The sequence below is a fragment of the Equus asinus genome, chromosome 27 (assembly GCF_041296235.1).
Source record: "Equus asinus isolate D_3611 breed Donkey chromosome 27, EquAss-T2T_v2, whole genome shotgun sequence".
Taxonomy (NCBI): domain Eukaryota; kingdom Metazoa; phylum Chordata; class Mammalia; order Perissodactyla; family Equidae; genus Equus; species Equus asinus.
In genome coordinates this window covers 1655128-1672660 of record NC_091816.1, presented here as the reverse complement: position 1 = coordinate 1672660, position 17533 = coordinate 1655128, and the positions used below count along the sequence as shown (strand labels likewise).

General features: G+C 37.7%; 1 protein-coding gene across 2 annotated transcripts in view; it reads left to right on the top strand.

The window, feature by feature from the left end:
- The window catches only part of HOOK3 (hook microtubule tethering protein 3), a 100088-nt gene that overhangs the window by 38853 nt on the left and 43702 nt on the right, over nucleotides 1-17533 (top strand). For both annotated transcript variants that reach the window (XM_044750772.2, XM_014837810.3), the window contains exons 8-11: nucleotides 196-279; nucleotides 6827-6990; nucleotides 13492-13632; nucleotides 15138-15339. In XM_044750772.2, coding sequence (XP_044606707.1) covers nucleotides 196-279; nucleotides 6827-6990; nucleotides 13492-13632; nucleotides 15138-15339 — 591 coding nt within the window. The remainder of the gene's footprint in view (nucleotides 1-195; nucleotides 280-6826; nucleotides 6991-13491; nucleotides 13633-15137; nucleotides 15340-17533) is intronic.

The window sequence follows — 17533 nt, the reverse complement described above, 5'->3', positions numbered from 1 at the left end:
AGACAAGACTTAGGACTAAAAGATGTTTAAAGTTAGAAGTGCAGTCTTTTGACTCTTGGCAGAGGGTTCTTGATTTCTCTCTGCCTCTCAGAAAGAAAAGGGAAAAATGTTTTATTTCGATATTGTACATATGTAATTATTAATTGTTGCCACTTCATATTGAAGTGTTTATTGTATCTCTTTGTTTCTAATCAGTTGAAGAAAACTACAGAGGAACTAAATGAAGCTTTGTCAGCAAAGGAAGAAATTGCTCAAAGGTGCCATGAATTGGATATGCAGGTAAGAGGTCTGTTCTGTGTACCGCCTGTGAAATGCACTTCTGTAAGTACCCCCAAATGTGCTGTGTACTGCCACACAGTACAGTTTGACTATATAATGCAACCCTAGTTAAAGACAAAAAAGGAAAACAGATTTCTGGTTAAAGATAGTAGACTGAGCAAAGATATTAATTTTCTTTCCTTCCTGCCACTGCATTAAATTTATAATAAATGAATTATAATGATGTAAGCCCACAAGAAAAGAGAAAGAGGAGGGGTAAAGAAGAGACAGAGGAGCTATCAGTGCCAGCTCTCAGGAGGGGTGAGGGAGATTTTTAAAAGCCCTGATCTGTAGTGTTTGCCAATTTCTGTAGTATGAATACTTACTTAGTGGTCAGTTTGAAGGTATTAAGGGTTTAACTCACAAGACTCAGCTCATAAGACTCCTGAATATTTAAAAATCAGCTTGGGTGTAGCCAGCAACGGCACACCACTAGTTTTCATCAACCTCTGAAGCCAAAAGATAATTAGAAAAGTGCTGAATGGCTAAAAAGAGTAAGGAATGCAGTGGGCAACAACACCCGTAGAAGGGGAAGGAGGCAGCTGCTGTAGCAGAGCCCGGAGAGTCCACAGATAATGATGAAAGGCTGAAGTGAGGCTGGAGCGAGAGGCATACAGAGGATAGTTGGGCCCCATCATCAACCCTGTCACTGACTGCATGTAGACTGACCTATCACCAGGTTCCCAATCAGAGGGTTCTTTTCTAAAGTAATTAAACAGAAGTATAGGGAAATTAGACTGAGTATTAGTATTGCAAGGTAAGGTCCTTTTCATTTCAACCTTCCTAGGTTCTCTAATTTAGTTTCATGTAGATAAGCCCTAAAGTGAAACCCATGCTTGCATAGCTTCCAGTTACCTTTGCTGTTGACCAATTCTTAAATGTGAGGAAATCTGCATAACCAAACAAAGGATCAAGATAAACAGGAAGCTAGCCCTAGAGGAAGTAGAGAAAATTTGGATAGTAGAAGAAATTTTTCTTTTTAATCTAATACCCTCAGTGAAATTAGGAAAGATATTGCATCTATAAAATAAGGATAAGATTCTATTTTAAAAAGGAAAAGTCAGAGATCAAGAAACACTTAAGTCGGGGCTGGCCCTGTGGCTTAGTGGTTAAGTTTGGTGTGCTCTGATTTGGTGGCCCAGGTTCACAGGTTTGGATCCCAGGTGTAGACCTACACCACTTGGCAGCCATGCTGTGGCAGCGTCCCACATACAAAGTAGAGGAAGATGGGCACAGATGTTAGCTCAGGGCCAATCTTCCTGAAGCCAAAAAAGAGGAAGATTGACAATGGATGTTAGCTTAGGGCAGATCTTCCTCAGGAAAAAAAAAAGAAACACTTAAGTAAGTTAACAATAGAATTGTCAAAATAAAAAATTCAATAGGATAAAGATAAAGTCAAAGAAATCTCTCACATATAAGATGGAAATAAATAAAAGTATTTGTCTGGCAGAGAAAGACAAACTCTGTATGACTCCACTCATAGGTGGAAGTTAAACATAGAGACAAAGAGAATTGATTGGTGGTTACCAGGGGAAAGGCGGGGTGGGGAGAGGGCACAAAGGGTGAAGTGGTGCACCTACAACACGACTAACAATAATGTACAACTGAAATTTCACAAGGTTGTAAACTATCATAATCTTAATAAAAAAAGTTAAAAAAAAAGTATTTGTCTGGGATTTACCTCAAAATCAGGGAGGTGAGGAGAGTGGATAGAGGTGTGGATGAGACATAATTGGCCATGTTTTAATAACTGTTGAACCTGGGTAACAGATACACAGAGTTCACAATATTTTATGCTGGAAGCATTTTACTTTGAAAGGCCTAGGAGTCAGTCATTGCTTTGGATGTATATAGGAGGGAGTGTAATCCTAGCATATTTGTTGGGTTATATGGTAAGTAATATTTATCTAGTCATAAGTAAGCACTGTTAATTGGTTTTCGAGTTTTAGAACTTTACACAAATGCCGAGTTACAATAATAAATAAATGAGTTGATTATTTTTATGAGCAGTATATAAATGTTATCTTTGACAATATAGAATTAAAGTTATACACTAGGATTGGCAAATGACAGCTTGCCATCTGTTTTTGTAAATAATGTTTTATTGTGGCACAGCCTCACTCATTCATTGACATATTGTCTGTGGCTGCTTTCAGGCTATGATGACAGAGTTAAGTACATGCCATAGAGACCTGTGGCTCTCAAAGCCCAAAATACTCACTATTTAATTCTTTGCAGAAAAATTTACCAATCCCTGGTATAGACGGATTGCAGAGTGAATGGCAAGGTTGCAGAGAGGTTATGAGAAGAGAAGAGCTAGCCTTGTAACACGCTTAGCTCTGCAGAAAACAGTACTAGCACAGTCGTGATAATGTGGTGTCTAATGTAATTATGCAGACTGTTGGTTGTCAACATTTAGAATTGTCCTGCAGAGAAATGGTGCTGTAAAGTAAAGGTACAGATGATAGGGGTTGAGAAGTAGGACGAGACAGGAGCAGTGAAGGAAGGTGGGGCCCTAATGTTCTCATCTCACCTGGAAGGTTGTCAAGAACCACTTCTGTGGAGCAACAATCATTACATGGCTAGCTGCTTCTTGTCATCCAATCTCAGCTCAAAATCACCTGATTCATTTGTCATAAAATATTTTATTGGGCACTTAGAGGTGCCAAATACTAAATGAGGCCTCCCTGGGAAGGCCTTCCGTGGTCAGTCAATCTAAAGTAATCATCCAGTCTCTCCTCTTAGTCTCATTTTAACCCTCTGCATAGCACTTTTCACTCTATTTTTGCATGTATTTATTAATTTATTTTCTTGTTTAATATGATTTGCTTTTGCTTATATATTTACTATGATTTATTGAATATATTACACGTAGGAATAAGAACTTCTGCTTTGTTCATCACGGTGTCCCTTGCACCTAGAAAACTGCAGCAGTGCCTAGCAGGTAGTTTGCACATAATGAGTATTTGAATGAGTGAATGAATGGGCGAGTGATTGAGTGAAATGAGCAGTTGTTTAAAATTGCAGAGGTGGGCCACCCCCTGGCCAAGTGGTTACTTTTGCGCACTCTACTTTGGCGGCCCAGGGTTTCACCAGTTCGGATCCTGGGCACAGACCTAGCACTGCTCATCAAGCCATGCTAAGGTGGCATCCCACATGATACAACTAGAAGGACCCACAACTAAAATATACAACTGTGTACTGGGGGGGTTTGGGGGAGAAGAAGGAAAAATTAAAAAAATAAAAAGTAATAAAAAATCTGAAATTGCAGAGATGACCCACGAAGGATGTGAGAATACGATATAACTATATTTGTGGAAGAGAAAGATGGCACAAGTTGCTGTAATTTAACATGTCAGAGGAGAGAGTCACTAGATAATGCCTAAGATAAATCAAGAAATAATGATGTATATCATATTATTTAGAGATGTAAACTAATAACCAAAGCAGTAAAATTAGGAACAGTTAAAACTAATTGTCTCTTGGGAATGGAGAAACTCAACAGGAAACTGCAGTCTTTCATTGTAAGCCCTTTGCCTTGTTTGATTTTTTCCTTAATAAACCTTGTTCATGTATTATTTTTAATTAGTCTCCTTTTTCTATGTATATGGAAAGGATTTCTACCAAATACATTGAATGAAAATATTTTAGCAACATTTGCTACTCTGATAAGTCTAGTATTAAAGTTTTGTATTGTACACTTGGCCTTTATATAAATTGACCACATACCAGGCTATAAAGCTATTCTTGATAAAATTCAAAGAATCTGTGTTTTTTAGATCATGCTCTCCGACCAAACTACAATTAAAATTAGAAATTAGTAGCAAATAAATGAGTTTTTAAAATTTAAATTTTAAAGCTCTAAATATTTAGTCATGTGCCGCATAACAACTTTTCAGTCAATAATGGACAGTATATAGGACAGTGCAGATTGGTGTGTGATAGGCTATACCATCTAGGTTTGTGTAAGTGCATGCTATATGATGAAATGATGAAATAGCCTACCGATGCATTTCTCAGAACGTGTCCCCATCTCAGTGCGATGCATGACTGCATTTTAAAAAGAAGAAAGAGCAGAAATGGATGAAATAGCCCAGTGGCATTGCATAGAGCCACTGCTTTATTCTAAGAAAAGACTCATGCATTAATGGAAATCTGACAAATTACAGAGCTAGCATTCCAGATTCATTCATTTATGCAGCATTTACTGAGCACCCACTGTGTACTAGCCACTGCTCTAGTTGCTGCAGAGACAGTGAAGATGGGAGGAAGCGACAGAAATAGATAAAACATCCCTGTTCCCAAGGTGCTTATGTTCTAGTAAAGAAGACAAACAATAAACAAAGTAGGAATATAGTCTGTTCTGTGGTGATATGTATTCTAGAGAAAAATAAAGCAGAGAAGGTAGAATAAGGAGTGTGGGGTGGGAAGAATTAGTTTTAAATTGAATAATCAACAAAGGCTCGCCAGAAGGTAACGTATTAATGAAATCCTGAAGAGGTTAGAGGAGCAAGTGTCTCAGATTTCCAGGGAAAGAGCATCATAGGGCAAGTGCAAAGGCCCTGAGGTGGCAGTGTGACTGGTCCTTTCAAGCAAGAGCAAGAAGATGAGGATGGTAACAGTGGAAGGGAGCATGGGAAGAGGAAATCAGTCTGGAGAGGACTTTATAAGCTGTTGTAAAGACTTTGGCTTGAGTAAATGGAAGCCATTGGAGGATTTTGATCACAGTTGTCCTGTGGTCTGAGCTTTGTTTTAATAGGTTATTGTGGCTGCTGTGTGGAGAATAGACTAAAGGGAGGCAGGGGCCAAATCAAGCAGACTAATTAAGAGGCCGTTGCAATAATCCAAGCAAAAAATTATATTGGCTTAGGTCAGAATTTAAGAGTGGTCAAAATATGTTTGAAGGTAAAGCCAGTGGTATTTGCTGACAGCTTGGATGTGAGTGTGAGAGATGTTAAGGATTGTGACTGAGCAACAGGAGGGATAGAGTTACCATTTACTGAAATGGGAAAGACTGTGGAAGAATGGGGGGAGGGGAGGGAGTAATTAAGAGTTCCACTTGGACAGTTCAAATTTGAGATGACTATTAGACATCCAAGTGGAAATGATACCCAGTTTAGGATTCCAGGCTAGAAATAGAAGTGTGCGCGTTGCCAGTGAATAAGTGGTGTTTACAGCCATGAAACTGGAAGCCATCATTGTATTTAGGAGAAAAAAGCTGTGGGGTTCTCCAGTGGCAGGCAAATAAAGAATTGACTACGGAGGAAGAGAAGGCAAGACCAGTGAGTTGGTACAGAAGGAGAGTAAGATGTCCTGGAAGCCAAGTGAAGAAAACGCTTCAAGGAGGAGGATGTGATCAGGTGTGTCAAATGTTGCTGATGGATTGTAGTGATGTGGAGTCAGCAGTGACCCTGTTTTGAGCAGTTTTGGTGGAATGGTAGGGCCATTAGCCCAGCTAGAAGAAGTTCAGGAGAAACTGGGGGATGGAGAAGAAGAATTAGAAATGGCAGGCAACTTTTGTTTTTACAGCCTCATTGATATATAATTGACATCAGTAAACTGCTCGTATTTAAAGTGTACAGTTTTGATGCCTCTTGTCATACCTATAAAAATGTGAAACCATCACCACAATCAGTATAATGAGCCCATCATCCCCAAGAGTTTCCTCATGACTCTGTAATCTCCCTCTAGTCGCCTGCTCTTTCTGTCACATCTTCTAGAATTGTATATAAAAGGAATCAGACAGTGTATACTCTTTTTTGTGTGTCTCCTTTCATTATTTTGAGATTCATTCATGTTGTCAGTATCAATGCTTAATTCTTTTTATTGCCAAATAGTATTCTCTTGTATGGATATAGTACAATTTGTTTATCCATTCACCTGTTCATGAACATTTGTGTTGTTTCTAGTTTTTCTCTATTAGAATTAAAGCTGCCATAAACCTTCTTTGTAAGTCTTTGTGTGGACATATGCTGTTTTTTCTCTTGAGTAAATAAGTACCTAGGAGTAGATTGGCTAGGTCATGTGGTGGTTGCATGTTTAACTTTTTAGGAAAATGCAAAACTATTTTCCAGAGTGCTTGAAACATTGTACGTTCTCACCAGGGGTGTATGAGACTTCCATTTGTTCTACATCTTTGCGAGTGCTTGGCACAACCAGTCTTTTATAATTCTAGCCCTTCTAATGGGAGTGTATTGGTATAGCATTGTGGTTTAAATTTGCATTTTCTTAATGACTAATCATGAGTATCTTTTTGTGTGCTTAGTTGCCATCTATGTATCTTCTTTGGTGAACTGTCTTTTCAGATGCAAAGTAAAGAATGAATTCTTGCGTACTTTCACATATTGCTCTGCCTATGCAGTTTTCCAAAATAATGTGAATGTTTTAAGTAGAGGTTGAATGTACTTTGTTAAAAACAGCCTTTAGTTCATAATGATAATTCACAAGTGATTGTGATGATGCCAGGGTAATTAGAGGAAGTGACTACTGTCTTCTTCTATTCTCACAGGTTGCAGCATTGCAAGAGGAGAAAAGTAGTCTGTTGGCAGAGAATCAGATATTAATGGAAAGACTTAATCAATCAGATTCTATAGAAGACCCTAACAGTCCAGCAGGAAGGAGACATCTGCAGCTCCAGACTCAATTAGAACAGCTGCAAGAAGAAACTTTCAGGTAAAATACCTCTCACTAAAATCTAATTTTTAGAAACTTGGTAACTGTCTTTTAAAGGTAAGAATGTAGTGTTAGGACTTCTGGGGAGCTGCAGACCAAGGAAGCTTTGTAATAAACAACTTCCCCCAAATCTTCCCACGTGGTATAAAATAGCTTCACATCGCGGAAGAGTTCTGTCAAAGCTGCACTTCAGGATTACTTGAAGACACTGTGTCCCGACTGACATATAACTGTGCATGAAAGGAAGAAAATAAACAGCCTCACAGCCCCCACATCACCCCCACTTCTCTTCTGCCATGTACTTTGAGGTGAGTAAAGGCAGACTGAGAAAAAAAATTAGGAGGAGACGAAAGAAGAAAACTAGGGAAGGGGCCTGTGGGTGAGTTGGAGCCGTTACCAGAATGATTAAATTCACTCAAAATCTGGAGTTACTTTCCAAACAAAAAAAGAGACTATACCACAAACTGCAGGAAAAAATTTCAGAGGAAATGCATCTTCGTAAAGGGCCAGACATCATAAAAAAGTATAGGCGCTGAATTTAAAGAGACTGATGACCTTTCCAGGCGCAGGGTTGAGAGACATAGGCCAGATGTGTGTTTATAGAGACAGATTTCTAAACGTACCTTCTGGGAGAGGAAAAGGCCGAAAGGAAGGAAGAAGGGCCCTTTGGCAATTGGATGGTGAAAGAGTAAAGAAGAAAAGGAAAAATTTGGTGTCCTATAAGACAAAATAGAACCTCGAAATTGAAAGACCTAGCAGGATGAGAAAATATATTATGACATGTTTCTTTTCTTTTTTAGAATTATTTTATTGAGGTCGCATTGGTTAATAACATTGTTTAAATTTCAGGTGTACATCACGATAATTCGACTTGTGTATAGACTGCATCGTGTTCACCACCAAAAGTCTAGTTTTCATCCATCACCACACAAATGTCCCCTTTTACACCATTCGCCCTCCCCTCACCCCCTTCCCCTCTGTTAACCAGAACAGAACCAGTCTGTTCTCTCTATCTGTGTGTGTGTGTGTTTGTTTATCTTCCACATATGAGTGAAATCATACGATATTTGACTTTCTCCATTTGGCTTATTTCACTTAGCATAATACCCTCAGGGTCTATCCATGTTGTTGCAGATGGCAAGATTTCATTTTTTTATGGCTGAGTAGTACTCCATTATATATATTCACCACAACTTCTTTATACATTCATCCGTTGATGGGCATTTAGGTTGCTTCGAAGTCTTAGCTATTGTGAATGATGCTGTGATGAACGCACGGGTGCATATGTCTTTCTGAATTAGTGTCTTCGTGTTCTTGGGGTAAATACCCAGAAGTGGAATAGCTGGGTCATATGGTATTTCTATTTTTAATTTTTTGAAGAATCTTCATACTGTTTTCCATAGTGGCTGAACCAGTTTACACTCCCACCAGCAGTGTATGCAGGTTTCTATTTCTCCACAGCCTCTCCAACACTTATTTCTTACCTTTTTAATTATAGCCTTTCTGACAGGTGTGAGGTAATATCTCATTGTAGTTTTGATTTGCATTTCCCTAATAATTGGTGGTATTGAACATCTTTTCATGTGCCTGTTGGCCATCTGTATATCTTCTTTGAAAAAATATATTATGACCTGTTTTGTACCTAGCCATAGATTTTCAGTGTTAAAACAGTAAGAGAAATATTAATTAGATTTTTACATTACCAGGTAACTTTATATGGTAACATATCAACTATCCTTCATTATTTCTCAATGAACTGTGTCTGGATTTTTGTTTTTGTTTTTTGCCTTAACAGGAAAAAATTAAAAACTTCTCAGAAACCTTAGAAACAGTTCATTCCCTATGATCTACATCAGCAGTTCAGAGTGTGGTCCCAGGAGCCCCACAGGTTCACTGAGATCCTTTGAGAGAATCTTCAAGGCCCTCTCTTTTCCAGCTGCATATCTGTGTAAGGCTGGATTTCCTCTTCATACTTCAGCCAAAAACTGTCATGACAGATGAATGTAGAAACACATATGAGAACCCAGCTGTCTTCTATTAAACCAGATTTTTGAATCGCAAAAATGCAAAACAGTGCCACTCTTCTCACTATTTTTTTGTTTTAGAAAATGCAGGTTTTTTTCCCCAAGTAATTTTATTGGGATTATAATGGTTTTATACCATTGTGTAATTTCAGGTGTACATTATTGTTTATCAGTTTCTGAGTACACTTCATTGTGCTCACCCCAGTAGTCTGATTTTTATCCATCACCATACATATGTGCCCCTTTATCCGTTTTGCCACCCTACAGTTATTTTTCATAAATGATGTTTTGTCTGTATTAACATAATAGGCTTATTACTGTTATTTTCAAATGAACTAAGTAAATGTATTTAGATTTTTCAGCTTTGATTTCTAATATGATAAATATCGATAGAGAAAACCTATATAAGCAAAAGTCCTTTTGAATCTCAATAATTTTAAGGGGGTGAAGGAGTCTTGAAACCAAAAAGCTTGAGAACCCTTCATCTGCATCTTGACTTTCTAAGACAGTGTCAGTGGATAGTAAAATTTAAGTCTGACTTTACCCTTTTGTTTCTAAATCGTGACTAGTTTTTAAAGTATGGTTTCGGGGAACTGGTATTTAAAACTGTCTTACATTTTCAATATAAAAGAAATAATGTCTAATGCTTTTATTATTCCAGATACATATTGCAATACTATATTTTGAAGTACTTCAATGTTTAAATATTTTGTCAGTACTATATATCACTATTTTTTATTATTTATATTCAAATGTAATACTTCTGGCTCATGCTTAGTATGAGATTGTACCTTCATCTTTTTCTTTTTTTTTTTTTTTTAGCATTGATGGCATTTAAGATTCCAGTCCCATAGATTGTTAATTACAAAGGAGACATCACCTTAACCAAAGCATCAAACTTAGCAGCACCACCAGTGGCATAGGACACCCTGACATTGTGTGCCTCATGACATGATGCTATAAGAAGTAGACAGCATCACTTATGTAGTATTTTTGCCAAATATTTAACCTGAATTTAATCGTGAAGAAATAATCAGAATGAGGGGTATCCTTTAAGATGGCCAAGACTACTTTAAAAAAGTCAATGTCATAAAAAACGAAACAAGACAGAAAAACAAGAGATGTTACAACTAAGGATAATGTATAAATTTTCATTGGATCCTGGATCAGGGTAGGGAGAGAGAACTATAAGACATTTTTACTACTACTGGGGAAATTTAAATACAGTCTACATTTCAGGTAATATTGTTGAATTAATATTAATTGTCTTAGATATGATAATGATACTGTGATTATGTAAAAGATTATCCTTATTGCTTAGGTATTTGAGGGTGAAGCATCATGCCCTCTGTAGCTTACTTTCAAATAGTTCTCAAAAAACTGTGTTTGTGTGTTTTACATATGTGTATATACATGAAGTGAGTGAGAGAAAGCATATGAGGCAAAATACTAACAATAGGTGAATCTAGCAAAGGGTATACAGTATTCATTGAACTATTCTTTCAAATTATAGATTTGAAATATAAAAAATAAAATGGTGGGGGAAAGAAAGAAGTTAGATTCAGTATTCTAGACAATGATAACAGAGTGTAAGCATTTACCTCCACTTCCCCCTCCCTGAAATCAAAGCCCACAGAGATAATTTTAAAAAAAGAAAACTGCTAATATCCCATTTATAAATATTCTTTAAATAATCCTAAATAAAATAGTAGTGAATTTAGTTCAGTACTATATTAAAATAAACTTTTTTTTTTTAAAGATTGGCACCTGAGCTAACAACTGTTGCCAATCTTTTTTTCTGTTTTATTTCCCCAAATCTCTCCGGTACATAGTTGTCTATCTTAGTTGCAGCTCCTTCTAGTTGTGGCATGTGGGACGCCGCCTCAACGCGGCCTGATGAGCGGTGCCATGTGTGTGCCCAGGATCCAAACCGGCGAAACCCTGGGCCACCGCAGCAGAGCGCAAGAACTTAACCACTCGGCCACAGGGCCAGCCCCTAAAATAAACTTTATCCCAAGATTGTTAACCTGTTGAATATTAGTAAATCTATTACAATAACTATTAAATCTGTTTTTATAACTCCTTCAATCCATAAGTTAAAGGAGAAAGAAAAGTATAAAATAAGTTTGTGAATATGTAAGATTCTCAGTAAAGAACAAGATGAGGATGAGTATTAATCTGTTTGACTTTTTCTAGACGTTCTGTAACTCCTGGCTTTGCCACGTACCAGCTGTGGAAGCTTGGGCATGCTTTTACTTCCTCCACTGTAAGGTGGACTAATAGTATTATCTATTTTCTAGAATTTTTGTGAGTATTAAATGAGTTAATATATGTAAAGTACTGAGACTATTGCTGGCACATAGATGCTATATAAGATTTAGCTGTAATTATTTTCCTAGAAAATGAAATGAGAAAGAAATGAGCTGAAAATATTGGAAAAATGAAAAACAAGTCATCATTATTCGTGGATAATACATTTTGTCAACCAAAATACTCTAAGTACTCTAGTATATGGAGAGAGAACATCATATTTTTACATGTTTTTTGTGGAGCATTGTAAGAATGCCACTTTCTCTTAAATTATTATATAATTTGATCTTGATTCCAATTTGAATTTTACGTTCATCCACAAGTATTAATGAGCAAGAGATTCCTAAAACATTTTGAGAACAAAGTATAATGAGGGAGTACTAGCCATATTCAGTGTTGAAATATGTTATAAAGCTATACTAATTAAATAACTTGGTACTCGTCCTGCAAAATATAGTGACACAAATGAAGATCCAGAAACCAATCTAAGTGTATATAAAAATGTCTAATGTGATAGGTGGCATTTTCTAATTAGTAGGGAAACGTTAAATTATTTGTTAAATGGTTTGGGGACAGTTGGTAGGTATTTTGGCAGGAAAAGTCAGATTCCTACATTATATCATATACAAAAATGAATTTCAGGGAAATTGAAAAAAAATTTTTTTTCTAAGATTGGCACCTAAGCTAACACCTGTTGCCAGTCTTCTTTTTTTCTTCTTCTTCGTCTTTTCTCCAAAGCCCCCCCAGTAAATAGTTGTCTGTTCTAGTTGTGGCATGTGGGATGCCGCCTCAGCATGGCTTGATGAGCAGTGCTAGGTCTGTGCCTGGGATCCGAACCAGGGAAACCCTGGGTTGCCAAAGTGGAGCACACAAACTTAACCACTCGGCCACGGGACCAGCCCCTGAAATTGAGAACCTTAATGTTAAAAATAAAACATATATCGGGGCCGGCTTGGTGGCGTAGTGGTTAAGTTCACGTGCCCCACTTCAGCGGTCCGTGGTTCGCTGGTTCAGAACCTGGGTGCGGACCTACACACCACTCATCAAGCTGTGCTGTGGCGGCATCCCACTTAGAGTGACGAGGAGGACTCACAACTAGGTTATACAAGTATGTACTGGGGCTTTGAGGAGAAAAAGAAAAGTGGAAGATTGGCAACAGATGTTAGCTCAGGGCCGATCTTCCTCACCAAAAAAAGCAAATGTTGAAAAAAATAAAATGAAACATATAAATACTAACAGGAAATATAGGATTAAAAGAAGAAAACTTTTTTTTTTTTGAGGAAGATTAGCCCTGAGCTAACTACTGCCAGTCCTCCTCTTTTTGCTGAGGAAGCCTGGCCCTGAGCTAACACCCGTGCCCATCTTCCTCTACTTCTGTATGTGGGACTCCTACCACAGCATGGCGTGCCAAGCAGTGCCAGGTCCGCACCTGGGATCTAAACTGGCGAACCCCACGCCGACAAGAAGTGGAATGTGTGAACTTAACTGCTGCGCAACTGGGCCAGCCCCCAAAAGAAGAAAACTTTTTAATCATACCCTAAAAATGGAAACTATAAAGCATAAGATTGTCAATTGAATTACATAAAAATTAACTTCTCTACCTTAAATACATAAGTAAAATTAAAAGTAAATAATAAATATTTGTGACGTGAGAGACAAAGAATCTTGTAAATCAAAAGGAAGGATGTATGTTAAGCAAAACAAATTAAATAGAAGTAGGAACAGAGTTATCATATTTTGAGGGAAAAATATCTATGAATAGAAATCAAACTGGAGGAAATACTCCAAAAATGTTAACAGTAGTTATCTATCTAGATTAGTACATGATTTTTATCTTTTATAAATTTTCAACAAGGAATATATGCTGATTCATAATAAAAAATAAAACTTTAGATGAATTATATCTGCTGTATTTTAGGAAAATATTACTTGATGTCTAGCTTTCTGAAGAGCAGACTGGTGATCTGTTATCATCTTTCCACAAGCCTCGGAAGAGTGGGCTTCATTTTCGGGAGAATTAAAACTTAAACTATAGCTTATGGTCACAAAAGTAGGAGACAGATTCAAGAAGAGTTAATTCTTATGTTTTTCATTTTCTTTTACTGTCCTAAGGAGAATGATTAGACAGTAAATAGTGCTTTCTTGGTCTTTTTTGTTTTGGTTACAGACTAGAAGCAGCCAAAGATGATTATCGAATACGCTGTGAAGAGTTAGAAAAGGAAATCTCTGAACTTCGGCAGCAGAATGATGAACTCACCACTTTGGCAGATGAAGCTCAGTCTCTAAAAGATGAAATAGATGTTCTTAGGTAAACAAATCTTCCACCATGTGACACACTAGGATCTCTGCGCACATCAGGGGGTGCTGAGCGCCAGGCCACCCTGAGTTCAGATCCCAGTGCTGCCATTTGTTTAACTTCCATGTAACCATTTTCTCATCTGTAAAATGAAATCATACATATACCTATCTCAGATTTATATGTGGAATTAAGTGGGTTTCTATTTGCGAACACTTGAAACAGTATCTGGCAAATAATTGCTATATAAATATTAAATAAAAATTAGTCTCTGACCATCACTTCATCATGTGTATTGCTCTGGAGCTTTTCTTATTACTGCTCCTGTTCTTTAATTTTGAGTCCTCCAGTCACTTGGCCTTCCTTTTTCTCAGACACTGTCACACCCCACGAGACTGCATTTCCTTGCTGGAACTTTTTGTCTTCACCTCAACTGTTGTGTCACCAGGCACCTCACTCCCTGCCCACCTCATTTTTCCACCATTCCGTTTCTTTTATAGTCTGTCTTCTGTTGGATCATTTCAACAATCTTTTACACTTTTGCTCTTTGAACGCTGAGAATGAATGGAGAAAAACCACATAGTGATACAGTTTTGTCCTACTACAGATTAATGATCTCGACTCTTCACTGGGTTTTTACCACTGGTCCAGCATTCTATTGCTCATAGTAGCTAGCTCCATCTGCCGTTTCTCTCATAGCTGTTACACATTTTCATAACTCTTCTCACCTGAATGCCCACCCACTGCACCTCTCCCATGCCTTAGTCTCAGTAGGTGACATTGTCTCCCACTGTGTAGAGGAAAGAGGTGCTGTGGGCCTCTCTATGTCCTGTATCTGCACCTCCAAACTTCCCTGCATTCCCACCCATCTTTTCTTTCTTGCTTCTAGAGTGTAGACTTGTTATTCTTCCTCTGGCTTAGTACTAATTCCTTCTTCAGGGCTCTGGGTCTCCACCCTTCTTGCCTACACAGAGACTGTGTTACATTAATTATCATTTCTCTTCATATTTTGAATCTCCCTCCTTAGCATATATTTATGTTTAGGTCTCTCTCATCTTAGAAAAAGAGAGACTTACTACTCTCTCCTTCCCTCTAGAACAAATTTAGATTACACAAGGTAAACTTTACCTTCTCTCTTTAACCCCCTACAATTTGCCACCGTCTGCCCGCATTGCTCCACTGAATCAGCTATTCCCGTGGTCACTAAGAACATTCAAACTGCCGAATCATTTGAACACTGCACAATTTGTTTTGCTTTTGTGCTGCATGTGACTCTGCTGGCTGCCTCACCTACTAGGTCTCCTTAAATTATATAATGTTCTCTATTAGAAATTTTGCTATAATTTTGGTCATATTTTTTAACCTGAGCAAAAATTTAACCTAGGATCACCTTTGGTCTTATAATTTCATTAGAATGTGTTATTTCCTAGCAATTCCTCTTGGTCTAGCACTATGTTAAACAGCTTTACAAATGTGATTGTTGTCTTCCTGATTTCTGATTTCCCATCTCATTCTAGACATTCTTCTGATAAAGTGTCTAAACTAGAAGGCCAAGTGGAATCATATAAAAAGAAGCTAGAAGATCTTGGTGATTTGAGGCGGCAGGTTAAACTCTTAGAAGAGAAGAATACTATGTATATGCAGAATACTGTCAGTCTAGAGGAAGAGTTAAGAAAAGCCAATGCAGCTCGAAGTCAACTTGAGACATATAAGCGACAGGTAAAAGAATAGTAACAGAGTTTCTTAATACTGTTTTCAAGCAAGCTCTCCATTATAACACTACGGCTTATCAAAAATCTACTGACTTTTTAGGGGCCGGCCCCGTGGCACATTGGTTAAGTTTGCACGTTCTGCTTCCGCAGCCCAGGGTTTGCTGGTTCAGATCCCTGGTGTGGACCTATGCACTGCTTGTCAAGCCATGCTGTGGCAGGTGTCCCACATATAAAGTAGAGGAAGATGGGCACAGATGTTAGCTCAGGGCCAGTCTTCCTCAGCAAAAAGAGGAGGATTGGCAGCAGATGTTAGCTCAGGGCTAATCTTCCTCAAAAATATATATATATATGTAAAAAAAATAGAAGAAGAAGAAATCTACTGACTTTTTTTTTCACAGTATTCTATTTTTTACCTATGAAACTTAGGTCTTATCCAGAGGTTATCTATTGGCCTCTATAGCAGATCCTTTTGTTGTTTTTTATTTTTCATTTATTATGTAATACTTAAGAAATACACAAAAGTAAAAGAATAATACAGTAGGTATCCATGCTTAAAAACTAAAACATACTGTTCCCCTCCTCATTATAGTAACCACTCTACTGTTTTGTGATTTTCATTCTCATGCATCTTTTTTTTTTTTTTTAAAGATTTTATTTTTCCTTTTTCTCCCAAAGCCCCCTGGTACATAGTTGTGTATTTTTAGTTGTGGGTCCTTCTAGTTGTGGCATTTGGGACACCGCCTCAGCATGGCTTGATGAGCGGTGCCATGTCCACATCCAGGATCCGAACCAGCTAAACCCTGGGCTGCAAAAGCAGAGCGCATGAACTTAACCACTTGGCCACGGGGCCGGCCCCCTTGTATCTTTATTTTTTTGCTGCATATATTCATCCATAAATATATATATATAATTTATAACATTTTTGACATTTCAAAAACTATATGAATGCTATAGTGAAAGGACTCTTCTGCAGTTTCCGTGTGCTCAGTAGCATATTTGTGAGATCTGTCTGTATTAGTCAATACAGCTGTACTCCATTCATTTGCACTGCTCTGTAGTATCCTGTTGAGTAATGTACACAATCTATCCATCTTTCTGTTGAAGGACAGAGAGAATGTTGCAATTGCTTTTTATATTACAAGAAATGCTACTGTTAATAGTATTGAACATATCCTTATCTGCACGTGTCAAAGTTTTACAACTATCTGGAATTTAAGGATCTTCCTTTAATTGGGTACTACCAAATTGCTCTCCAGAGTGATCGTATTACCAAGAAGAAGTTTGTATGAATTCCTGATTTTCCACATCATCGCCACTGCATAATATTGCCAAACTTGCAATTCTGCCAATTGGATGGATATGAAATAGTGTCTCATTATGATTATACTTTTCTTTACCCTGATTACAAATATATTTCCTGATCACTTTTTTGTGTGACTTGCCTGGTTTTATCTTTTATTCATTTTTAAAATTAGATTATTTTTCTTATTGATTTCTGAAAGTTCTCTATATGTTCTCTTTTTTTTTTGAGAAAGATTAGCCCTGAGCTAACTACTGCCAATCTTCCTCTTTTCGCTGAGGAAGACTGGCCCTGAGCTAACATCCATGCCCATTTTCCTCTTTTCGCTGAGGAAGACTGGCCCTGAGCTAACATCCATGCCCGTCTTCCTCTATTTTATACATGGGACGCCTACCACAGCATGGCTTTTGCCAAGCGGTGCCGTGTCCGCACCCAGGATCCAAACCAGCGAACCCCGGGCCACCAAGAAGCTGAACGTGCAAAGTTAACCGCTGCGCCACCAGGCTGTCCCCGACCTTTATATGTTCTTGATATTAATCTTTCGTCACATGTTGTGTTTATTTCCTGCCAATCTGTGACCTGTCCTCTTAGTTTTTTTGAGATTGATAATTTTAGTATAATGAACTTTAAGTATCATTTTCTTTGTGATTTGTGCTTTTTATGTCTGATTTAAGAAATCATTTCCTGCATAAAGATGTAACACTAATCTCTATTTTCCTAATAAAGATTCAAAGCTCGCCTTGAACATTTAAGTCTTCAATCCACATGGGATTGGTTTTTGTGTAGGGTGTGAGGTTAGGGGTCCATTTGATACTTTTTGTCTGTGGGCAGCCAGTCAACCTGGCAGCATTTATTTAAGTCTCTTCCACAATGACCTGCAGTTCTACCTTACGTCTAAAGT